The following is a 26,794-nucleotide window of genomic DNA, read 5'->3' as shown; positions in this document are numbered from 1 at the left end:
TTTTCAAATTGCATTTTACAGAAAGAGAAACTTCCCTTATAACTGTATATAAACATTATTAGGTGACAATCTTGCAGCCTGATATTAAGAGTAAATATCTAACTTTATTGAACAAAAGTATTTAAACTTTCACATTAAATTGCTGACTATATAACGAAAACAATTGCAACACGAATGCGCTCTCCGCTAATATGATGCTGACATGTGCATTTACACTTTAGATTAGGTTAGGTAATGTTAGGTTAGTTAGGGCACTTAAACAGTACTTTTTCAGAAGCACACAGGCTGGAGGCTGCACTTGATTATATGTGCTAATGAGGGATATGTACCATTACTACACATCACCCCACTAACATGTGTTCTAAGAGTTCAACCCTCCATGGGCCTGCAAACTAATTCTACAGTAACTCATATGTCTATATACTAATAGTACAGTACCTTATAGATCTGTATCCTAATATTACAGCATCTCATGGACTTGTATCCTAATACTACACCACCTTGTGGGCTTGTATCCTAATATTACAGCAATGAATTGGCTTGTATCCCAATATTACAGCACCTTACGGGTCTTTAGTCTAATATTACAGGGGCTTGTATCCCAATATTACAGCATCTCTTCGGTCTTCACACTTGCGAGCTTCCCGACGCCATGTGGTCCGTCAATAGCTCATCCGTCTCTGCTTCAAAGGAAACAGAGAATTAGCATAAATGGATTTAAGTCCGAGCGGAAAACTAATGCAAGTGGAGCGCCCCCAGAGCTCTGACCTGGGACCTCTTTTGTTTACTACATACATACACGCGCGCGCGCGCACACACACACACACGCTGGGAAGACGGGACACCACGAGCGTAGCTCTCATCCTGTAAATACACTTAGGTAATTACACACACACACACACACACACACGGGCCGTGTGTGTGTGAATAATTATATATATATATATATATATATATATATATATATATATATATATATATATATATATATATATATATATATATATATATATATATATATATATATATATTATTAAATATGACCGAAAAAGTAAGATTAATAATTCTAACAGGAATTTTCTCAATCTTTCGTACATTTCTTTTCACTGTTGGAGGTAAATCAAAAATCAATTCTCCAAAATTCATTTTTATTTCTAGTCTGACGCGTCAACAGGTCCTAGTCAACAACGGCTTCTCCAATGGTTTCGTCGAAGACATCATAAGAAGGAAAGTGAAACGCCATGCAACCTCTGAAGAGACAACTAACACAACACTTATACCCCCTATTAGACTATTTTACAGGAACTTCTTTTCCACAGCTCATAAAACGGAGGATAGGGTCCTGAAAGATATTGTTAATAGAAACGTTATCCCTACAGACAAAAATCAGAGGATACAACTGACGATTTACTATAAAACCAGAAAAACGGCCAGCCTACTCATGAGAAACTCTCCAGACACAAAACAGAACACTTTAAAAGAGACTAACGTCGTCTATGCCTTCAAATGCCCTCTTGGGACTTTAAGCTCCAAAAAACCCAGTATATAGGCAAGACAACAACATCTCTTTCTAGGCGTTTAACGATGCATAAGCAACAGGGCTCCATTAAGGAACATATAATCTCTTCCCACAACCAAACCATCGTCAGTGAAATCCTAGTAAACAACACAGAAATCATCGATAGATACAGCGATAGCAGGCGGCTTGACGTTTGCGAGGCACTACACATCACGAAGTCAACACCAGCAATCAACAGCCAATTAATGCACAACTATATTCTACCCACCTCAAGACTCCGCTCCAATATAGAAGCATCAAGAAATATGGACCAATAGGCTTTCTACAAACACTTCTATTCAATACCCATTGTTTCGTGTTCTGTCTTGTGTTGATGAAATTAATACCCTATTAATGCCACCTCTTGTTCTGTCTTGTGTTGATGAAATTAATACCCTATTAATGCCACCTCACCCCATCCACCTCACTCAAATGTAGATATAAAATCGGAGATGCGTAAGTTCTATTCAGTTGTGTATTTGTAAACTAAAGTCTTTGAAAATGTAATAAGTTTTACGAAACGCGCTCCTGTCGCGTCAGACTAGAAATAAAAATGAATTTTGGAGAATTGATTTTTGATTTACCTCCAACAGTGAAAAGAAATGTACGAAAGATTGAGAAAATTCGTGTTAGAATTATTAATCTTACTTTTTCGGTTATATTTAATAATATATGTCTACAGGAAAGACTGCTACCAAAATATACTAATATATATATATATATATATATATATATATATATATATATATATATATATATATATATATATATATATATATATATATATAGATATATAACTTTCGCTTGAAACAATCAAGGAGCCTACGTTTATTGTGTTGCCTAGTCATTTCTTTCATAAGTCATCTGCCCTATTTCTAGACCATTATATACCGTTATGTATATCACCCTTTAAGATTTCTAGTTAATGAATTTCTAGATTTGTTATACTCTTTGCGTTTCTAGATAATGCATTTAATGCTTTCTCAATCTCTCTTCGTAAGCGAGGTATCTAATTCCAAAGATTAATTTTATCAGTCTTATCTCCACGTACTAAACTGAATTTATGTCTATTCTATAGACCGAAACTTAATTTTATGTTCCGAATGGGACATAATAAGGATAAGATAAAGCTGAAAAGAAATATTAAATGACTTTCTGCTCTCAGATATTAATCCTATTATATTATTATACTTATTTTTAATTTTCATTACTATAAAGTGTTTATAATTGGCATGAAAATTCATTTAAAATTACTCTGCAACACATTTTGATGATCTTTGCATTAGACATGAACAAATGTGTAATATGATTTAAGCTCTTTGCAACGTTAACAATGCATTTAACTGTAAATGAAAAGTCAGCAAATATAATGAGTGATTCCAAATCTTGGGAATTCCAAGAACCTATCTTAATTTAGTCCTTTGTATAGTGTTAGTAATTTTAATTGAAAACAATAACATTACAAGCAACACTAAGAGATTGAAAACTAAGGACGTGTGTTTTTTAAAGTCTTATATGGCTGACAATGTGAAAACAAAAATTCATGACAGGTAATTCTTCCAGTTTAAAAGTGAAATAATGGCGAAGTTAGACGTGGACACTCATGGAACCTCACCAGGAAGAAGTGGTGGTTTTAATTGTGGAGGAAGTGCCGAATTGGCTGCCGTCCCAAACATTCCGGATTAAAGATCAAGTCGAGGGTATTCGTACAGGCTGTAAGAAAATATTATTTTGATTAATTAATATAATATTCCGACTAAGAGGACTGTTTTGAATGATTATGCTAAATATCATCTGAGTTCATCTTCCAAAGTGACTGGTTATGCAAGAAAGACCTGAGTTAGTCTGTTAGTTTCACTGATTATGATAAGATAAATCTAAATTCATCAATTGTTTACCTAGAGTTATGGAAGGGAAACCTGAATTTGTTTGTTAGTTTGACTGGTTATTATATAATATTATACATAATCTAAACAGTTAAATATTTAAGTACAAGTTTACCAGTAAGAATGAATAATTAAATCACATTCATTACATACTCGACTTTTCAAGCAAGTGCAAAGACGAACCTACAATATAAAACATCCATAAAGAAGTAACCACATAATGAAATACATTCCTAGTAGCTATGTTATTAACACTTAAGATAAGTTGCACTATACTGACGGTTGGGTGTCGTTACGACCTCCTTGGGCAGGTTCTCACACTGACCCTTCTCCCGGTCACACTCTGTTGACACATAACACATTATCAGTCAACCTCTGTTGTCAGGTGTCTACCTCAGTAATATTTAACGAAAAAAGCACTTGGATTATATATATATGTTCCGGTGAACTAAAGGCAATACAATTATTATCATTATTATTATTATCAGTGCTTGTAGTAGTATAATTATTATCATTCATCATGCACGATATAATTATCATTTAACTATTCCAGTAATAATTTAAACAAGTAATAATAATTCATGATGCAAATCAACTTTGCTCTAAGTAAAGGCTCCATCACGTGTCTTAACTCACCCGCAACCATAGTCTCAATGAAGACTCGCTCCTGAGCCATGACCTTCACCTCACCCAGCCACTTCTCAGTGTCCTTCTCCGGGTCTGGCGAGCCTTTGCTGATCATACACAGGTCAAAGGCGCACGAATCTGGCGGGAGAGAGGGAGGAGAAAGGTGGTGTTGACTCTATGGTCACTCCTCATATTGTCTCTATACCGAATATTCATTTTCAGGGCATATAATTCGTATTTATTTGTTTCTCTAGAGAATGTATTTTAATCAAGTTTTGTCGATCGCATCATCAGCTTCTATTCATTAATCTCTGTTTCTGTGTTTATCTTTCTGTTTCTATATTCCCCTTGAATGTTTTACTTTTAATTCTCTTTTCCCTGGCGGAAGTCTTATCAACAAGTCTTGCTGAGCTCCACGGAGGCACTCTGGTCATCCCCCTGATGGGATTTTTTGCCCACTAGTCCCTTGCTGACCTCCATGGAGGGACTCTAACTATTCCCTGGTGGTAGTTTTACCCACAAGCACCTGGCTGACCTCCATGGAGGGACTCTGACTATTCCCTGGTGGTAGTCTTGCCCACAAGCACCTGGCTGACCTCCATGGAGGGACTCTGGCTATTCCCTGGTGGTAGTCTTACCCACAAGCACCTGGCTGAGCTCCCCAGAGGCACCCTGGCCATTGGATTTTGCCCCACCAACAGTCTGCTGGCACAGTGCCAACATTCTCTTCCATGAAACATTGTCGTGCTGGCATTGTTTGAACGTTGCTTGAGACTCCTGTAGATAAAATAGAAAAAATCCTGTTATTCTTTGACAACTTATTAAAGAAGCAATTTCCAACATAATAAAGACAGTGGACCTTCCACAGCAATCCTGTAATATTTGTTTGTGGAGTTTTAATAGTATTACTGATTTTTTGTTTATTCTAAGCTTAATTTAGGATACAGAAGAATATATATAATGATAAGGGATTAAATAAATATTCAACAAAAGGTATTCAAACTAGAAAAAATAAAATATTTTATTATACCGGTAGTTCTAATTAAATATTCTTTTAACATAGTTCCCAATAAAGTTTTGTATATAATAAAAGGTGATGGTTAATTTCTCATTTGCAGTGCTTTATTGGAACACTGAGAGAAGAAAACTAATTTCTATTATCTTTCTTTAGTGCAAATAAATGCTTGATGCTGCTCAAAATTAATTAGTTGCAATATCCGCATATGATTAGAAATTCCAAAATGTATAAATTATCGACAGTATATAGTTTATAAAGAATAAATTTAAGGATTAAAGCATATCTATTTATCCTATTGATTTATGACAGGATATAAATCCTAATTATCATTACTATGGCTCACTATTGTTGGGAGACAAGAAGCCGAATAGGGTTATCGAGGCCCCCCCCAACCCATAATCCCCATACGCCAAGGACTGACGGGTCAACAGGATTCAACCCACGACAGTTTAGTTGTCACTCAGCAGACAACATTCTAACTAACCTTGTTGATGGATCTCCTGCGTCTCCCGGCGGCTGTGCAGGCGGAGTTGGTCCGGTCCGGTGTCTGCAGGCATAATATTGCGGTTAGTTTAGCTCTACCTCCGTAGTGTCTGTCAGATGTTGAACACAACACCCACAATATGTGTCAGTGTGAGGTTCGACCCTCAGGAGCGCTCTATGGTGTAAAATGGCACTTTTGCAGGACAGTTTCCGCCACTCACTGCTCCTAAGCCGTGATTTGCTTACATTACACTGTGTATTACCTTCCAGGACTCGGCGAACACGGCAGGGGGGTTGAGCGTAGGGTTGTACGGCACGTTGTTCCTAGTAGTGAAGTCGTTGCCAGTGTTCTTGTCCGGAATACCACACAAGCCGCGAAGCTCAGAATGTAGATTAGGGTTGGCCCACACGTCGAAGCGATTCTTGCAGTGCTGGAGCTGAAAAGGCAGTAGTGAAAAGAGGTGGTGAAAGGGTAGCAGGAATGGCCCCCCAAAGGGTCCCTAGGTAATAATCTACTCTTATTTGTTAAATATAGATGTGACTCTTATCAAGATAGAGGTTCGGGTGCATCTACCAGTCATGGAGACATGGCGAGAGTTGTAGAGACTGGTATAACAATCTGACAGTCTAAAGCTATCTTTGGCAAGCACCTTCATATTACAACTTTGCAGGATTATAAAGAAATATTATACCACTCAAATCAAGATTAAAACCAGAAGACGCGACCAGGCCATTAGCATTACATGAGAATGAGAAGGAGCCATAAGAAGACGACACCGCAAACACTGTTTATGTAGGCCAGACGTAAATCTGTGTATTTATGAATTTATGTTTGTAGGTTAGATTAGCATTTTAAAAGCACCCTTCTGGGGTTGATTGTTCTATAAATCACTGAACTATATGTTCAACAGATCTCTAACCCTGTACATGGAGGATAGAAGAAAATGTATATATATGCTGGCTAGCATTGTAATTGTGGCCACGACTGCGGTAGTAAATAATAACAAAGAAACTATACATGTACGATAAGAAGCAAGATTATTGTATAAAAATGTATTATTTTAATTTAGATTTAACTAAAAATAATGCAGCCTAAGTGGATTTACCGCAAGACCTTCAGAGATCAGCGCCATGAGGCACTCTCCCTGTCGTTAAACTTACCATAAAACCTCCATACACCAACATCTTTAGGCACTCTGCCTAGCCTCAGGCGCACGTTACGATTCTGAGAGCCCAGCACCCTGAGACTCTCTCCCTGGCGCCAGACTTACCAAAAGACCTTGAGAGCCCAGAATCCTGAGACATTCTCCCTGGCGCCAGACTTACCAAAAGACCTTGAAAGCCTCCTGAGACATTCTCCCTGGCGCCAGAGTTACCAAAAGACCTTCAGAACCCCCTGAGACATTCTCCCTGGCGCCAGACTTACCACAAGACCTTGAGAGCCCAGAATCCTGAGACATTCTCCCTGGCGCCAGACAAGGACATCGTGCGTGACTCCTCCGGAGGTCACCCTGTGGGCGTAGGGACCCGCTGGCACCTCAATCTCTTCACCGTTTACACGAATCTGCAGAACACAAAATTGTTTCACAAATATACACAAATTAATAACGGAGGGAGAACAGGAATGAATATCAGAGAATTAAATATAATTGTGCTAAATAGTAAATACAAAAAATGAGGTACATTCAGAAACAATGTAGACTGAACTATATTAAAATAATCCAGGCCTAATAATTGTATCTATTTGTAATCACAATACCTCAATAAATGAGAAGGAAGGTATATATCTAGGACATCAACAACAGCAGAACAAAATATGATTGGTTAAACACTCTACAGACATTCAAACCCGCATTTCATACGTTATGTGAGTTGTTTGTGGTCGCAATAGTAGCCAATTATACTAAAGTAGGGCATGAGGGTCAACTCACACCCACCCTAAGACACTATACAATCACAACTCACCATGGAAAGCTATTATTTTTATTTAGACATAAATATTTCTCCGGGATTTTTCGAACAAAATCGTTAATATATTATAGTAAACCATAAAAAAAATGAAGACCATCTCTGTACTTAACACTTTTTATAAATATGTTTGTAAGCAATGATAACACTTATCTCCAAAGTTCTTCCAATTAATATTTTTGTATGTATAATAACAAGATTTATCTTTTTATTACGTAAGAATAACCGCAGTAATGTAAATTCTTGGTAATTAATAAGGATTTATGAGCAAAAATCAATTCTCACAAGTTTCTATGGTAAAAAAATGGAAATTGATGTAAGACGCATTGGGCTTGGAAACCCCCTTAAACTTTAGCTGATGTTGACCTTCTTCAAAGAATTAATATTGATATGTTTGTTTTATTTGAAGTGATATGTAATGACCGTGTGGAGAAGACTCTTGATTGGTCCAGAGATCTCTTGGAAATACCAAAACAATTTCATATGCACATGTGATAATTTGTTTATCTGTACATTCTCTCTATTTATGAACATAATAATTATATATAATAAGAGAACATAATTCTCTTTATATTATGTTCGGAAATTAGAGCAAAGTCTTTGAAAATCTGCCTCACAAAATACTAATTGTACATAGAGGTCCATGGTTAGGGAGGTTATCATCAATACTACACAGGGAGGTTATCATCAATACTATACCAACAGCACTATAGAATGGACATTAATTATATAGGAAGCGAACAGAGAAAGATGTCAAAGTTAATTCAGGGCAACAAAGGCCTCTAGTTCAAGGAAGAATAAACAAAATAATTTTACATTCTACAGATAAGCGAAGATTGAAGACGTACATGTCAGAAATATGTAAATGAAGGAAAGAGTATAACAAGGGAGATATTAAAACGGGGCTAAATATATCAACACAAAATAGGACAGAAAAAAATGGATAAAAACTGGATACGTTTAGAAAAGATCTCGATAAATACTGGCCTTGAGATAGGGTTGTAAAATTATTGAACACATTGTTAGGTGACAAAGAACTTGATGTCACTGCATTATTATTATCGTAGGTTAGACATATGTAAGTGTTGATGGATGCTAATAGTAGATGCCTCGCATGGGCCTATTGGCCTTCAGTAAATTCCTGTATTCTTATTTTCTAATACCTACAAAACACCTTTAATTGTTATTGATTTATCTATCTACAGTCCTGTTTGTATGTTTGCTTACACACGTGTAAAACCACTAGTATAAAAACATACATATCACTGCGTATCCGGCCATGAGTCTGGCCCCTCTTTCTTCATAATCACATGTTTCGTGCTCTGGAAATGTCGACTCACCTTGAAAATGCCTGGAGAAGCGAGTCCCCATTCTCCTATCTCAATCTCAAGCTCCCGGTTGTCTTTGAAGGTGGTCTTTTGGACGCAAGAGGGCATGTTGTAGCAGCGCCTGGCGAAGGTCTCTCTTTGAGTAAATCGTTCTCAACACTTCAATGCGTTCATATATTTTTCACTAACTCTGCATTTTGTTTTAGCGTAGCTATGTATAAGGAAATATATAATACTGAACTATGCCTCGAGAGGACTGCTTCTCAAAGAAACTCACTGGAACTGTGCGAAGATGCCGTAATCAGGATTAAGGCTGTTCCCTTTCTGGGAGATGGCGTATTTGCAGTCTCCGTGGTAGTCGAACCTGTGACGGTCGTAGCTCCAGAAGTGGGGGTCGTCGAAGACCTCGCACTGCGAACCTGCGGTTGGAAATTCACTCTGAACTTCAAGTAAATACTTTCCCATGCCACTATATTGTTCTCACTCCCTATTGCTGCTTTAAGAAGGAAACACATATGCTAGAAAGTAAGCTTCCTGCTTTCTTGCTATTCAAAATTCTTCTCTATCTTCGTTCCTTCACTCATAGCTCATCTCCTGTTGCTATTCTGACCTTTGACATGAACTATTTTGACCTGGCTCCCCTTACTCATAACCGCTCTTCAGCTGACTCAAAACACATCTACACCTACCTCCCGTTACTCACAATCCATTTCGGAACTAACCAACCCATTTTCACTTGCCTCTTGGTACATACACTCACTCTCCACCTATCTCTTGGTGCATGTAATAACTCTCCACTTGCCTCCAAGGATTCACAAACCCCCAACACATGTTTAAAGGTGCTCTAACACTCTTTCTACCTATTGTGGCTCAACACTATTATCCACCTGCCTCTCAGTGCTTACAACCCTAGAAAACTTGAATCATGATATGCTCACCCTTCACCAAATGTACTACAGTAGGCACGGTACTACAACACAAAACTAACCACAGAGTACTCAACCCACCATCCAGTACTCACAACAGGACATTCAGTACTCACAATGTGTCTCAATCTCTCCCGTGGGCTTCCAGTTGCCGCCCTCACAAGTCATCTTGGCGCAGCCAGCAGGATATACTAGGCCCGGCTGGTAGATGTTCAATCGGAACTCACAACCTGCAGAAGATCACAACCACTCAGAATCTGGGTAAGATCACAACCACTCAGAGCCTGGGTAAGATCATAACCACTCAGAGCCTGGGTAAGATCACAACCACTCTTATCCGGAGAAGGATCGCAGAGAGAGAGAATGAAGAGAAGAGAGAGAGAGAGAGAGAGAGAGAGAGAGAGAGAGAGAGAGAGAGAGAGAGAGAGAGAGAGAGAGAGAGAGAGAGAGAGAGAGAGAATGAAGAGAAGAGACAGCGAGAGAGAGAATGAAGAGAAGAGAGAGAGAGAGAGAGCTTATTACACTTAACAAAACAACTTACAGCCAGAAGCCTTCACGTCGCCGACAAAACGGGGCACAGCAGAGCCTTTGTTGCAGACAATCCTCATACACTTGTGAGGAATGCCAAGCAACACGGTGCCGTGAGGGACTAACCTGCCGCCTTGGAAGCATGATGATAGCCCCAGATCATAATCAAAACCTGTGGAGTATAAATATGTGTGGGCATTACACCAACCACTAACATTACACCAAATCAAATCACCAAAACATTACACCAAATCACTAACACAAGTGTTTGAATGATTAAAGTAGGGAAGTTTGGTTGGAAACTCTCTCCACAAGCCTACAGACTGTCATATGTAACAGCGCCCGCTGAGCGCTCTACCCGCCCTTGAACGCCCTACACGCCCTTGAACGTCTGCACGCCCAACCCACGCTGAACGTCGGCACGTCCTACCCGCCCTTGAACGCATGCAAGCCCTCGAGCAGAAGAACCAGAAGCTGTAGCAAGAGTCCTACAGACCTGGCAAATTAACAGGCTGAAGTAACCAGGCCACCTGTCACTAATAGTTAACTTCACATTCTTCTCCCGTTGACATGGACAAGTTAGACACCTTAGTCTTTCACAATGCTCTGCAAACACTTCTTCCAGAGCACACGCACTGATCCCAGTCAAAGCTGCAAGTGTGCTTGGGGCTTTAAAAGGTTTTAATAGTCTTTAAAAGACTCTGAATTGCTTAATCTTCGCATTCCGTTACTGGTATGTTAAGATCAATATTAAAATTCATTTAAAACTTCAACTCTTCTTTTAATATAAAAAAAAATTATTCTGAAGCGTAAACATGGATTGAATAATATTTAGGTTATGACTTTTTGACCAGACCACACACTAGAAGGTGAAGGGACGACGACGTTTCGGTCCGTCCTGGACCATTCTCAAGTCGAAACGTCGTCGTCCCTTCTAGTGTGTGGTCTTGTCAACATTCTTCAGCCACGTTATTGTGACTCATTGCCTGCATACCTGCATAGGTTATGAATTTTTTAACATATGTAGCGGTACCTTGTGCCACGAGAGGCGCCGCTGCCATCACCACCAACGCCAGCACCAGGATGAACGGTGGTGGCGCCATCTTCAGGGCCTTGTACACTTCTGTCGATTATGAAATACCACTTAATAAAAAATTAATATTATTATGCAATATTATATCACTTAAGTCACTATTTATCATGCGATAAGGCCTCACAGAGCGTACTACACTGAGAATTCTTGGCACTTTTCCTGTTACCGAGAAGTATTCTTACGGCGTCTAAGAGGGAAGTTGATGGTGACAACATGTTCACTATTGTCCCAGCATGATACAATAATACATGTTCACTATTGTCCCAGCATGACACAATTATACATGTTCACTATTGTCCCAGCAAGATACAATGATACATGTTCACTATTGTCCCAACATGATACAATGATACATGTTCACTATTGTCCCAGCATGATATAATGATTCGCACTATAAATATTGTTACCTACATGATACATAATATTATTAATCACAAACAAATTATTGGTGAAGAAAACGACAGATTGTTAAATATTAGGATGAATGCACTGTGTACATAACTAACAGATACATCTCTCTCTCTCTCTCTCTCTCTCTCTCTCTCTCTCTCTCTCTCTCTCTCTCTCTCTCTCTCTCTCTCTCTCTCTCTCTCTCTCTCTCTCTCTCTCTCTCTCGTTCTCTCGCCATGTCTGACGAGAAACTAGAAAGTATTTTAAAATCTGAGTGGCACTTCCGGCGGTGTAGACAATTTTAACAAAAACAAAAACGGAACACAATCGATAACAAATTGATGGGACAATGAGCTATTACTCGAGGAAGAAGACAACATACGAGGTTGGATTTTATACGTAGTGGTAAATCATGGGATGGGGTTGAATAAGCAGAGGGGCTACATACCCAGACGCGTAGGGTACCACATGCCCTCGCTTCAGTTATGCCAAGAAGTAGAAATACAACCGTATATTTAACAACCTTTTGCTTGCTAGGTCTTAATACAAAAGCGTGTATTAAAGATTGTATATTCAGTCTTACCTCAGGTAGGCAGCAAGGAGATGGGTGTCAGACGCTGGACGATGTTGGCGCCGCGGCGGAGGACCTGTGTCTGCCTCAAGGCATCTTCTCCTCGCTTATATACATCCTGCTCTAGAGGGGCCACAGCCCAGGTCACGAAGGACGTGATATATCTTGATCAACAGAGCTAGAGACCTTGATACTGGAGACTGGCACTTTGTGTGTCACCAGAGCCGGAAACTGGCACTTTATGTGTTATCAGGGCTGAAAACTGATACTTATTGTGCCACCTCCGTGACTTTGCATCACGAGGGCTTGAGACTGGCACTTACTCGATCACCACTTGTTAATGTAATGGTTGTGGGGGCGAGAGTGTGGCCCGCGTCCCAGTCCGCAGCTCCCAATGCCATAAGACGTAAGTGATTACTCCTATCGCAGGAGAACTGTGATGCCCCTCGAGGATTGGAGACACATTTGTGATCTGTCTACATATTGGGTTCATGTTTAATCAACCTCGGAAATAGGCGCAGTTGTTGAGTACGTATTAGGATTTGATATATATTGATTATATATTGCTATTGGGACAATGCCAGGTGTTGAACTAGATGCATTGACAACTTTCATGTCGAAGAATGGTGTCGCATTTCTATTTTAACAGGATATGTATTTTAAGTCTCACTAGTGGCCAGTTTGTGAAGAGGGTCAGACATCATGCAGACCAGTCCAGCATGCCAGAATCTATATAAAACCTTATGAGCATGCGTACATAAGTGCAGATGTTTTCTGCATGTGGATGGTGCCTTCTGTATCGTACAAAACACTGGTGGCTTGATGGACTAAGGTTTCTGTTCCCCATATTGTTTCTCGGTGAAAGGGGTTTTTGTATTGTTGAAGTGGTTGCATTTACCATTTGTAGTGTCTTGCCTCTGGCAACATATATGGTACAGTACGTATGTACGTACCGTATATGGTACAGTACTTATGTACCATATATGGTACGTACTGTACTGTACCATATATGGTACAGTATATATATTCTATCATGATCAGGATCTGTGAGAGAGAGGACCTTCTCTTTCTTCTGGCAAGGAAAACCTCCAGATGAGACCAGAGAACATGGTGTGGGATTTGCCGTCAGGAATGCACTGTTGGGACACATTATGCCACCGATGGGGGAAACCGAACGAATTCTGTCTTTGCAACTGCACTCCCAAACAGGACCAGTCAATGTAATTAGTGCATATGCACCAACCCTGACTTCTCCAGCAGAGGCAAAGGAAAAATTCTACGATGACCTCAACAGAGTCATAGCGAGAATCCCTGTAAAGGAGCCACTGCTCATCCTCGGCGACTTTAACGCCAGAGTGGGAGCCGAGCACAACATTTGGCCCATTTGTCTGGGTCAATTCGGCATAGGGAGGATGAATGAGAACGGGTAACGTCTGCTAGAACTCTGCTGCCTTCACGGTCTTTGTGTCACCAACACGTTCTTCGGCAGAAAGCCTCAACACCGAGTATCTTGGAGACACCCCAGATCCAAGCACTGGCACCAGCTTGACCTGATTCTTACCAGGCGTGCAAGTCTACCCAGCGTCAAGATTACGCGTAGCTACCAGAGTGCTGTCTGTGACACCGACCACTCCCTGGTATGTAGCAGGGTCAAGATGCAACTAAAGAAGATTCATCACTCGAAAAAGGCGGGCAGACCTCGCATCGACACCACCAAGACCCGCAACCAGGACAAGGTGGAAGATTTTGCACGCGTGCTCGAGGAAGCTCTCCCTGGCCCAGCTGGGGTCACTGCCTGTAAAAGATGGGAGCACTTCAGAGACGCTGTGTTCAACGCTGCCATTTCCACCTTTGGCAAGAAGACCAGCAGGTCGGCAGACTGGTTCGAGGCTCACTCGGAAGAGATGACACCTGTCATCGAAGAAAAGAGAAACGCCTTGGCAGCCTACAAAGCCAGCCCAAGTCAGGGCAACTTACAGATCCTTCGGGCCGTCTGCTGCAAAATGCAGCAGAGTGCCAGGCGATGTGCCAACAACTATTGGCTCCAGCTCTGCTCCCAGATACAGACTGCAGCGGATACAGGCAATGTAAGGGGAATGTATGACAGCATCAAGCAGGCCCTCGGCCCAATCCAGAGGAAGACCGCTCCTCTGAAATCTGCCACTGGCGAGGTGATTCAGGACCAGACACTGCAGCTGAAGCGCTGGGTCGAGCACTACTCTGAGCTATACGCCAGGGACAATGTGGTCACCGAAGATGCCCTGAGCGCCATTGAGTGTCTGCCTGTGTTAATGGAGCTCGACAGCGAACCGACCCTGGAAGAACTCAGCGATGCCCTAGACTCCTTTGCTTCTGGTAAAGCTCCTGGCAAAGATGGCATTCCTGCTGAGACCTTGAAGTGCTGCAGAGGTAGCCTGCTCATGGGGCTGCATGAAATTCTCTGCCTCTGCTGGGAAGAAGGAGAGATGCCACAGGATATGAGGGATGTCAACATCGTCACACTGTATAAGAATAAAGGTGACAGGGGCGACTGCAACAACTACCGTGGAATCTCCCTCCTCAGTATTGTCGGAAAGCTGTTTGCTCGAGTCGCATTGAAGAGGCTCCAAGTACTTGCAGAGTGTATCCAGAATCACAATGCTGATTCAGAGCTGGCAGGTCCACCATCGACATGGTCTTTTCCCTCAGACAACTGCAGGAGAAATGCAGGGAACAGAAGCAGCCACTCTTCGTAGCCTTCATAGATCTGACGAAGACCTTCGACCTCGTCAGCAGGGATGGCCTGTTCAAGATCCTCCCCAAGATCGGATGCCCAACCAGGCTCCTCAGCATCATCAAATCTTTCCATGAGAACATGAGGGGCACCGTGGTCTTTGATGGCCTAACATCAGACGCCTTTGACATCCGAAGTGGAGTAAAGCAGGGCTGCGTACTGGCTCCAACCCTATTCGAGATTTTCTTCGCAGTTATGATACGGCACGCCTTCGGATCTGTCACGGAAGGCATTTACCTCCGGACCAGGTCGGATGGAAAGCTCTTTAACCTCGCCAGGCTGAGAGCCAAGACGAAGGTTCGGCTGAGGTGTCTGCACGACTTCCTTTTTGCCGACGACGCAGCAGTCACTGCCCACTCAGCTAAAGACCTCCAACGGCTCATAACCCGCTTCAGCGAGGCCTCTCAGGCTTTCGGACTCACCATCAGTCTGAAGAAAACACAAGTCATGGGACAAGGAGTGGACTCCCCACCTGACATCGGCATCTCTGATTCCAAACTGGAATCGTGTACCTGGGCTCCCCAATCTCTGACTTCCTCTCTCTTGATACGGAGCTAAACAAACGCATCGGTAAGGCATCTACTACCATGTCCAGACTGACAAAGAGAGTGTGAGCCAACAATAGGCTAACTGAGTATACTAAGATTCAGGTTTACAGAGCCTGTGTCCTGAGCACCCTCCTTTATGGCAGTGAGTCTTGGACACTCTGCGCCCGTCAGGAAAGACAGCTGAATGCTTACCACATGCGCTGCCTTCGACACATCTTGGACATCACCTGGCAGGACAAGGTGACAAACAACAACGTCTTGGGGAGAGCAAGAATCACCAGCATGTACACAATGCTGAAACAGAGACGAATGCGCTGGCTTGGGCACGTTGTGAGAATGGGCGACGGCAGGATCCCCAAGAATCTCCTGAACGGAGAGCTGATGCAGGGATAGCGTCCAACAGGCAAGCCCCAGCTACGGTACAAAGACGTATGCAAGAGGGACCTGAAAGCCATGGACGTGGATCTTGCTATATGGGAGACACTGACTGCAGACCGTTCAGCCTGGAGGCAGTCTGTTCAAAGAGGTCTCTCCAAGTTCGAGGAGTCACTTGCCAAGGAATCGGAGGCAAAGAGACAGAAGGAAAGCCGGTAGCCAGGAAGACAGACTAGAATCGGACTTCGTTTGTGCTCGGTGTGGGATGGACTGCCACTCTGGGATTGGCCTCATTAGTCACACCAGACGCTGCACCAGGATTGACAACTAGGGCGCAACTCCATAGTCTCCCGAGACTGAAGGATGCCTACTACTACTATATATTCTATGTGGTTCAGCTAGCTAGTAGTAGTTATCAACAACTCTTATCAGAAAGCCGTAAAAAACCATTCTGTGAAGCACTTATCGCAGGTTGATAGTGCCGACCCTACTCTCAAGCGCTCACAACGTCAATAAACTGATGTACTAAATTGTCTTTACCAAATCTAACCGAAGACCCACGAATAGAAAACGGAGCACCACATCAACTTTGCGAGCCGCTACGATTTTGAGTTCGTCAGTTCTTGGCCTTAGGGGGGAATTTATGTCAAAATATGATTCCCTATTTGAGAGGACGGGGTCACACTAAGGTTCAGGAAAGGTGTTTATACGCGTGATATCTTGACTACGTAGGACCAGATGTGAAAAGCATCATCCTGTGTCATTCAATGCCAAGCACCTGTTGTTGATACTCTCACACGGCCGGTAGGGAGCCGGTCGGCCGAGCGGACAGCACGCTAGACTTGTGATCCTGTGGTCCTGGGTTCGATCCCAGGCGCCGGCGAGAAACAATGGGTAGAGTTTCTTTCACCCTATGCCCCTGTTACCTAGCAGTAAAATAGGTTACTGGGTGTTAGTCAGTTGTCACGGGCTGCTTCCTGGGGGGTGGAGGCCTGGTCGAGGACCGGGGCCGCGGGGACACTAAAAAAACCCGAAATCATCTCAAGATAACCTCAAGATAACGGCATCCTTTCCAAGTTGGCTCCCTATGACTCATGACTGGGTTTTAACATGCCGGTCCTCGTGAAATGTGTGTACGCTACGAATGCCAAACATTAAAGGAGACTCCCAGTTACTAGTAGTGGAATAGCTTAGTTAGTAGATGACCTGGGAACTAAAAGATGCTGCTAAGTAAAAAGCCTTTCGTCACTAGCAGTGGACAAGGCTATTTAGTTAAGCCTTAAGGATATGTCATCTTACTGCAAGTCAGTAGTAGTTCTGGATACTTGTTGAGGAGAAGCCAGTAAGTTTCATAAATATATGGGAAACTTCTAAAGATCTATTTGCCACGACAAAAGCAGCTCTCACTATAGCTAAACTTTTCTATCCTTCTATCTGTCTATCTGAGGTTTAAGTCTTACATATGACGTTACGTGTTCTCCAAAATTTTTAGTTTTTTCTTCCCATCTGTTGTCATATTTCCGAACCAATTTTTAACCAAAATTGTTCAGTTTTTTAGAAATATCCAATTTTACTCGTGTATATTGTTTTAAATCATAGTTATATCCCAGGAAAATTACACTTCTTCATTCATTTGTATATGCCTATATGTTTGTGTCTCGTTATAGGCTTTATGAAAGAAAGAAAATTTCGTATTTGTTAATAGCTCTTTAGAATGAAAGTTCCGAATGGTCGAGTGAAAGCTAGTCATCCTTCTGTGGTGAGTAAGGTCTTATGTAGACCAAAGGTTGACAGCCCGAACCCTTTTGTGGTATAATTAACCCCACTAGAGTTTTGGTTGCCAACCTTCAGCTGAAGATCCATGAGCAGACAGGTACGAAGAACTCCTGAAGATTGTAAATGGAGTGATTCAATATGTAAAACCGAAATCGGAAAAATTTGAAGTTTTTCAAATTTTTATATGTTATTTTATTTGACTATTTTTGCAGAAAGTTTTGTAGAGGTGAACTTCAGTGCAGAGGCATTGAGGGTTAGTGGCAAAGGCTATGCTATGTAGAGGATTCACGTGACAAGAGAAGCTGAGAAAAAGTACGAAAACTATATAGCTAATAAAGCCAAGACCGAACCAAAGCTACTCCACAGTCACACCAGAAGGAAAACAACAATGAAGGAACAGGTGATGAAACTTAGAACGGGTGAGGACAGGTACACAGAGAATGACAAAGAGGTGTGTGAAGAACTCAACAAGAGGTTCCAGGAGATCTTCACAATAGAACAAGGTGAGGTCACTGCGCTAGAAGAGGTGACAGTAAACCAGGCGGCCTTAGAAGGATTCGAAATTGCAAGAGATGAGGTCAAGAGGCATCTGTTGGATCTGTACGTGAGAAAGGCTGTTGGCCCGGACGGAATCTCACCATGGGTATTGAAAGAGTGTGCAGAAGCACTTTGCTTGCAACTCTCCATAGTGTATAGTAGATCACTGGAGATGGGAGACCTACCAGAAATATGGAAGACGGCTAATGTAGTCTCAATATACAAAAAGGGTGACAGACAAGAGGCACTGAACGTACAGGCCTGTGTCCTTAACTTGTATAACATGCAAGATGATGGAGAAGATCGTGAGAAAAAATTTAGTAACACATCTGGAGAGAAGGGACTTCGTGACACAGTGACAAACCATCAATATGGGTTTAGGGGGGTAAATCCTCTCTTACAGGCTTAATAGAATTCTACGACCAGGTGACAAAGATTAAGCAATAAAAAGAAGGATGGACGGACTGCATTTTTTTGGACTGTCGGAAAGCTAACAGAGAGTTACAGTGAGGGGTGAGACCTCAGATTGGCGTGAAGTCACCAGTGGAGTCCTACAGGGCTCTGTACTCGGACCTATCCTGTTTCTGATATACGTAAATGATCTCCCATAGGGTATAGACTCATTCCTCTCAATGTTTGCTGACGACGCAAAAATTATGAGACGGATTAAGACAGAAGAGGACAGCTTGAGGCTTCAAGAAGACCAGGACAAGCTGAAGGAATGGTCGAACAAATGGTTGTTAGAGTTTAACCCAAGCAAAGGTAATGTAATGAAGATAGGTGTAGGGAGCAGGAGATCAGATACAAGGTATCATTTGAGAGATGAAATACTTCAAGAGTCAGAGAGAGAGAGAGAGAAAGACCTGGGGGTTGATATCACGCCAGACCTGTCCCCTGAAGCTCATATGAAGAGGATAACATCAGGGGCATATGCCAGGTTGGCTAACATAAGAATGGCCTTTAGAAACTTGTGTAAGGAATCTTTCAGAACTTTGTATACCACATATGTCAGACCAATCCTGGAGTATGTGGCTCCAGCATGGAGTCCAAATCTAGTCAAGCATAAGACTAAACTGGAAAAGGTCCAAAGGTTTGCCACCAGACTAGTACCCGAAATGAGCGGTATGAACTACGAGGAGAGACAACGGGAATTAGACCTCACGTCACTGGGAGACAGAAGAGTTAGGGGGAGACATGATCACCACTTACAAGATTCTCAGAGGAATTGATAGGATAGATAAAGACAAACTATTTAAGACAAGGGGCACACGCACTAGGGGACACAGGTGGAAATTGAGTGCCCAAATGAGCCATAGAGACACTAGAAAGAATTTGTTCAGTGTCAGAGTAAAAGACAAATGGAATGCATTAGGAAGTGATGTAGTGGAGGCAGACTCCATACACAGTTTCAAGTGTAAATATGATAGAGCCCAATAGGCTCGGGAGCCTGTTCACCAGTTGATTAACAGTTGAGAGGCGGGCCGAAAGAGCAGAGCTCAACCCCTGCAAGCACAACTAGGTGAAAACACACACACCAGCGTGGAGGTTAGACATGGTGACCAAGAAAACTATAGTGGGCCCCCGGGGTAACTTATCCACGATAGCCGTGACCAACTAGATGAGTTCCCAGTGACCATAGGTTCCTATAGGTGGCCTTTCACCTTCCACCACCTTAAGTACCGGATCAATGGCCTTGTGCCCTCGACTGGGGATTACAGGTTCTTGTAGGTGGAACATGGTTTCCAAGAGTGTACATTTTCTCCCTTCGGGTTATTCATGTGGGTTCCTCGGATCCAGATTTTGATCTATTGTAAGAAATTGTGTGTACTAGCTCTATCTTTAATTCCAACATCATGGTTGTAACTCATCTTCAATGTATGTACCTTTACCTGAACAAAAAATCTAAATCTAAATCTAAAATCTTGAAGAACATTGTCATATTAGTTGACGAGTGCCACAAAGCGAGTACAAGTAGCGACAACACAGAGGTTCAGATGTTAATGTCTCAAAGGTGCGAATTAGTTGTGGAAGACCGCCTGTGGTTGCAAGTTTGCAATCCTCTCGGAGAAATTAGTCTAGACCACTTAAACGATTCAATGCAACTCACACTCGAGGCAATACCTTCAAGCTCAAAGGGCTCGGCAGTACAGTTGGACTCGTTGTCGACTCACAATCGAAATTCTTAGGTTCGAATCCCTAGCGGGAGAAGAAAGGGTTGGACACCCTGCCTTTCACCTAATGCTTCTGTTCACCTAGCAATAAATAGTTGTCGGGGATGTTGTTGTTGTTGTTTTAGATTCAGCTATTTGGAACAACAAGCCCCAAGTAGCACGAGCTATAGTAAGCCCGTAGAGTTGACAAGGAGTTAAGCAGCTGTTGTGGGAGTTCATCCTGGGAAGGGTCAGTTGTTCGACATTTGGGGGAGGAGGGGGACCATGATATTCAGGATGCCTGTTGCCGACAAAGCGAATGATTAAAGTCAAAATATGTGACAACATTTATGTTTTGAACTCATAGGTTAATGATGACCAAACCACACATCAGAAAATGGAGAACTGTCGACGTGTCTCCATTTTCGTATGTGTGGTCTTCATCATAATCTTCAGCCACGTTATTTTGACTCATCATCTGCGTATAGGTTAATAAACCCATGGAATCGTGTACTCGCCGAACCTGTAACTGCAAGCACAGTATTAATGTTTAAAATTAGCTATAAACAAAAACTTTGACGAGCCCTTAGGTAAGTAAATTTTTAGATAAATTCAGACGAATCCAGTGAGATAAAAATGTATTTTTTAAGTAAGTTACCCATAACCACGTCCTCTATCGATGCATATTTCAGAAAACCTACATTTTATCGGTAACATAATTTAATTTTTAGAGCCCCCTATTCTGAATCAGACCTTAGCTGCACTGTTGTTCTTGTTGATGCTTTATGGGCAACGACGATCGTATGCACTCCGTCAACCCTACAGCTGTACTGACTGTGTCTGAATCTATTACGCCAGCGTTCACATAAGAACAATACCCGTTAACTCCTATATAGATGACACATTCATCGACCCGTGCTCTCAACTAATCGGTCGCGTTTTATGTGTTATGGTAACGAACGTGCCATAACGAACTACGAATAGTAACGGATCAACGCTTTCTGTGCATAGGCTCGATAGGCTAGGTGGGTTGCTTGGGTTCGTATGTTTCTGGTTGGATTACGAGGGGGGATTTTGACAGGAGTGGTAAATCAAGAGAGCGGGCCGAGTGAGTAACGCAGTTGCATCACAACCCATTGCATGCGAGTTCGATTCCCGGGCTGACCAAAACGTTTGACCACGTTTCCTTACACCTAATGCCTCTGTTGCCTAACTAACCTGGAAGTTAGGTAACTGATGTGGGGATATTTCTTGGGGTAGATCTAAGAGGATCTCGATAAATGTAACAATCTTCCAAAATAATGGAAAAAATAAATAACATGCTAAATAATCCAGACGACAATTGGCAAGATAAATGACACTGATGTTCCAGTTGGTGGAATTATTTCCAACAAATTTAGCATCTTCTCGATGACCTATGTCTTCAGAAACGCTCTACGTATGTCAAGTACTTATCTTACCTAGACCGGGCTCTCAGCCACAGTTCAGGATGGAAGCAAGTCGATGAAGAACTCTGTAGGGTAAGGCAGGTCCTAGTCAACAACGGCTTCTCTAATGGCTTTGTTGAAGACATCATAAAAAAAAAGGTGAAACGCCATGCAACCTCTGAAGAGTCAACAAACACAACACTTGTACCCCTCTATTAGTCTGTTTGACAGGAACTTCTCGATAGCTGATAAAACGGAGAAAAGGGTCCTGAAAGATAGTGTTGATAGGAACGTTATCCCTACAGACAAAAATCAGAAAATACAATTGACGATTTACTATAAAACCAAAAAAAGGCGAATCTACTCATGAAGAACTCTCCAGACACCAAGAAGAACGCCTTGAAGGAAACCAACGTCGTCTATGCCATCAAATGCCCACTTGGGGACTGTAAGCCTCAAAGAACTCAGTATATAGCCAAGACAACATCGTCTCTTTCCAGGTGATTAACAATGCATAAACAACAGGGCTCCATCAAGGAACATATTATCTCTTCTCACAACCAGACCATCACCAGATAAATCTTAACAAACAACACAGAAATCATCGATAGATACAGCGATAGCAGGCGGCTCGACATCTGCGAGGCACTACACATCAAGACGTCAACACCAACAATCAACAGACAATTAATGCACAACTATATTCTACCCACTTCAAGACTCCGAACCAATATTGAAGCATCAAGAGGAAGTGTTGATGCTATGGGCCAATAGGCCTTCTGCAGTTACTTCCATTATTATGTTTTTATACCCATTGGTTCGTGTTTAATCATGGGCAAATGTCAATCACCTCACCCAAATGCGAGTATAAGTATGGATGTATTTTGCGTGTTTACAGGTTACAGTTGTGTGGGTAAACTAAAATCTTTGAAAATGTAATAAGTTATTACGAAACGCGTTCAAGTGTCGCGTCAGACTAGAAATAAAAATTACTTTTGGAGAACTGATTTTTCAATTACCATCGAGAGTGAAAAGAAACTTAAGAAATATAGAGAAAATTCGTGTTAGAATTATTAATCTTACCTTTTCGGTCATATTTAACAATATATATGTATATATATATATATATATATATATATATATATATATATATATATATATATATATATATATATATATATATATATATATATATATATATATATATATATATATATTAGTATATTTTGGTAGGAGTCTTTCCTGTAGACATATATTATTAAATATGACCGAAAAAGTAAGATTAATAATTCTAACACGAATTTTCGCTATCTTTCTTATGTTTCTTTTCACTGTTGATGGTAATTCAAAGATCAATTCTCTAAAATTCATTTTTATTTCTAGTCTGACGCGACACTTGAGCGCGTTTCGTAAAACTTATTACATTTTCAAAGACTTTAGTTTACAAACACACAACTGAAACTGAATAGAGCTTACACATCTTCGAGGTTTATATCTACATTTGGGTGAGGTGGATGAGGTGAAAAACGAACTTTCAACATTGGGTATTCAATGGGTATTAAATTCCAACACAAGACAGAACACGAAACAATGGGTATTGAATGGGTATTAAATTCAAACACAAGACAGAACACGAAACAATGGGTATTGAATGGAAGTAATTGTAGAAAGCCTATTGGTCCCTATTTCTCGCATTGAACAACACCTCGACATCCTCACAGACCGACATCACCTCAACACTGAAACAAGGATAATCAAGAAACTAACAACGTTATATGGAGGACCTATGGCAATTCCACGACCAAGAGATGGCTTCCTGAACCTTGCAGGAATCAACCTCAATGAGGACCAAGTCACTCTCCTAAATCTGGGTATAAACTGTCACGTTATGTCCAGACCGAGTGAGATGGCCCGGAAAGTGGAGTTGGAGATTTTGTTGGACGACATATTCGACCTCGAAGCACAAAAGAAGGTCACCACCAAAGATACCTTACAAGCAGAACTTATTGCTGAAGGAGGAAAGAATCGAGGCAACTACAGAAGTACCATACTGTCCCCCGAGCTCAAAGCGGCAGCTAAGAGCCTTCGTGAGAACAAGGAGATAGTTGTCAGGAGAGGCGACAAGTCGCCAATATGCGTCATTCTTAAAAAAGACGAATATCTGGCAAAAATGAACCTCATACTCTCTGACCAAACTAAATTCCAAAGGGTAACGAAGGAGACTACAGCCGAACTGAAAGCAAAGGTCAACAAATTGATCGAAACTGTGAACGCCAAGAAATCTGGACTCCACCTGCCAAAGATTATTGGGGAATATAAACCTGGATATGCGTATGGAAATGTCAAGACACACAAGCCTGGAAACCCACTTCGGCCAATCATCAGCCAGATACCCACACCTACGTACAGACTGGCGAAACGACTCAACGGCTTGCTGACTCCTTATGTCCCTTGCGCCTTCAGCCTGAAGTTTCCAAAGGAATTTGTTGACTTGCTGCAGGGAACACGGGCCACAGGATAAGAGCCTCGTTGGACGTAGAATCTCTGTTTACCAACGTACCTGTGGATGATACAATCGGGATGATAGCCGACAGAGTGTACCGTGATCCGGCCTGTACTCCTCTTGACATACCAGAAAACAGTCTAAGGAAACTACTCCAAGCTTGTACTAAAGAGGCACCCTTCTTGAGCCCGGATGGACACATGTATAAGCAAGTAGATGGGGTCGCCATGGGTTCTCCCCTAGGTGTCCTGTTTGCAAACTTCTACATGGGTACCATAGCGCAAAAAGTCTTAGTCGACATGAACTTGGAACCGGCCATATACTGCAGGTATGTTGACGACGTTTTTACACAGGTACCTGATGTCAGACATCTGCAGGAGCTGAAGGAGGCATTTGAGCAGAATTCTGTGTTGCGTTTCACTTACGAGATGGAGAAGGATGGGAAGCTGCCCTTTCTAGATGTAACAGTCATGGAAAGGAGCGGAGTTTTCCACACTGCAGTCTACACTAAGGAAACAAACATAGGAATCTGCCTGAATGCCAACAGTGACTGCCCGGACAGGTACAAGAAGAGTGTTGTTAACGCTTATGTCGACCATGCCCTCAGCCACAGCTCAGAATGGAAGCAAGTCGACGAAGAACTCTGTAGGGTAAGGCAGGTCCTAGTCAACAACGACTTCTCCAATGGTTTCGTGGAAGACATCATAAGAAGGAAAGTGAAACGCCATGCAACCTCTGAAGAGACAACTAACACAACACCTATACCCCCTATTAGACTATTTTACAGGAACTTCTTTTCCACAGCCCATAAAACGGAGGAAAGGGTCCTGAAAGATATTGTCAGTAGAAACGTTATCCCTACAGACAAAAATCAGAAGATACAACTGACGATTTACTATAAAACCAGATAAACGGCCAGCTTATTCATGAGAAACTCTCCAGACACAAAGCAGAACGCTTTAAAAGAGACCAACGTCGTCTATGCCTTCAAATGCCCTCTTGGGGACTGTAAGCCTCAAAAAAAACAGTATATAGGCAAGACAACAACATCTCTTTCCAGGCGTTTAACGATGCATAAGCAACAGGGCTCCATTAAGGAACATATAATCTCTTCCCACAAACAAACCATCACCAGAGAAATCTTAGCAAACAACACAGAAATCATCGATAGATACAGCGATAGCAGGCGGCTTGACGTCTGCGAGGCATTACACATCAAGAAGTCAACACCAGCAATCAACAGCCAATTAATGCACAACTATATTCTACCCACTTCAAGACTCAGCTCCAATATAGAAGCATCAAGAAATATGGACCAATAGGCTTTCTACAATTACTTCCATTCAATACCCATTGTTTCGTGTTCTGTCTTGTGTTTGAATTTAATACCCATTCAAAACCCATTGTTTCGTGTTCTGTCTTGTGTTGGAATTTAATACCCATTGTTGAAAGTTCGCTTTTCACCTCATCCACCTCACCCAAATGTAGATATAAACCTCGAAGATGTGTAAGTTCTATTCAGTTTCAGTTGTGTGTTTGTAAACTAAAGTCTTTGAAAATGAAATAAGTTTTACGAAACGACCTCAAGTGTCGCGTCAGACTAGAAATAAAAATGAATATTGGAGAATTGATCTTTGAATTACCATCAACAGTGAAAAGAAACATAAGAAAGATAGAGAAAATTCGTGTTAGAATTATTAATCTTACTTTTTCGGTCATATTTAATAATATATATATATATATATATATATATATATATATATATATATATATATATATATATATATATATATATATATATATATATTTATGATCGATGTTCCCTTCGGGAATCTTAATTTTAAGATGAATAGGAAAACCAGGGATATACTAAACATCTTGTTTCAGATTCTTTACTTTAAAATGCATAACGTTTCGAATACTTCTCGTATTCATCATCAGATCTAAAAGAAAAAACAGAAATCACAATCAAATAACTGGTAAACAAAGAACGCATACTGAATATAATTGCCTATCAAAGAAAGGAAAATGCTTAAAAAAACAAAGAAAGGAAAATGCTTAAAAAAACAAAACACTTAAGCGCACTTAAAGTGATCAATACAAATAAAACTTATTAACTGTCACATATATTAATGCTAATTTAAAAATCCATTAAACTACAAGATGAAATTTATAACTACTAAAACAAACCATTCTATTAAACTTACGTGAAGTGATCAGAAGTGAAACTTGATACCCAACACATAGATACTAAACACTATAATAAATATTTATATAATGACTACAAATCTACAAAAAATGTATGTAAAATACAAACAGAATAAACGAC

General features: G+C 41.2%; 1 protein-coding gene and 1 long non-coding RNA gene across 2 annotated transcripts in view; both read right to left on the bottom strand.

Annotated features, from left to right (window-relative positions):
• LOC123748628 (BMP-binding endothelial regulator protein-like) lies at window positions 1–26,682 on the bottom strand. Its single transcript, XM_069337080.1, has 14 exons — window positions 26,673–26,682; window positions 11,356–11,445; window positions 10,336–10,494; window positions 9,911–10,024; window positions 9,146–9,287; window positions 8,881–8,989; window positions 6,999–7,136; window positions 5,836–6,009; window positions 5,574–5,636; window positions 4,710–4,848; window positions 4,081–4,209; window positions 3,725–3,787; window positions 3,174–3,271; window positions 1–683 (listed from the first exon to the last, which is right to left on the bottom strand). Exons 2-13 carry the CDS (start codon window positions 11,423–11,425, stop codon window positions 3,192–3,194), a joined length of 1,380 nt encoding a protein of 459 aa, XP_069193181.1. The 5' UTR covers window positions 11,426–11,445; window positions 26,673–26,682; the 3' UTR covers window positions 1–683; window positions 3,174–3,191.
• LOC138372016 (uncharacterized) overlaps window positions 1–26,794 on the bottom strand; it is a 54,869-nt gene continuing 28,075 nt past the window's right edge. The window contains exon 3 of the long non-coding RNA XR_011230626.1: window positions 1–680. This is a non-coding gene — a long non-coding RNA (uncharacterized lncRNA). The remainder of the gene's footprint in view (window positions 681–26,794) is intronic.

The sequence above is a fragment of the Procambarus clarkii genome, chromosome 37, assembly GCF_040958095.1.
Source record: "Procambarus clarkii isolate CNS0578487 chromosome 37, FALCON_Pclarkii_2.0, whole genome shotgun sequence".
Taxonomy (NCBI): Eukaryota; Metazoa; Arthropoda; class Malacostraca; order Decapoda; family Cambaridae; genus Procambarus; species Procambarus clarkii.
Note: the sequence above shows the minus strand (reverse complement) of the source record. Positions and strands in the feature narration are given on the sequence as shown.

Excerpts from the sequence above, each read along its gene's own strand:
- LOC123748628 (XM_069337080.1), bottom strand. The coding sequence starts at position 11,425 with ATGGCGCCACCACCGTTCATCCTGGTGCTGGCGTTGGTGGTGATGGCA. Across the intron at positions 10,025-10,335 it reads CGACGTGAAGGCTTCTGGCT|GTTGTGAGTTCCGATTGAAC; the intron begins GTAAGTTGTTTT and ends GATCTTCTGCAG. Across the intron at positions 3,788-4,080 it reads CATTGAGACTATGGTTGCGG|AGTGTGACCGGGAGAAGGGT; the intron begins GTGAGTTAAGAC and ends ATGTGTCAACAG.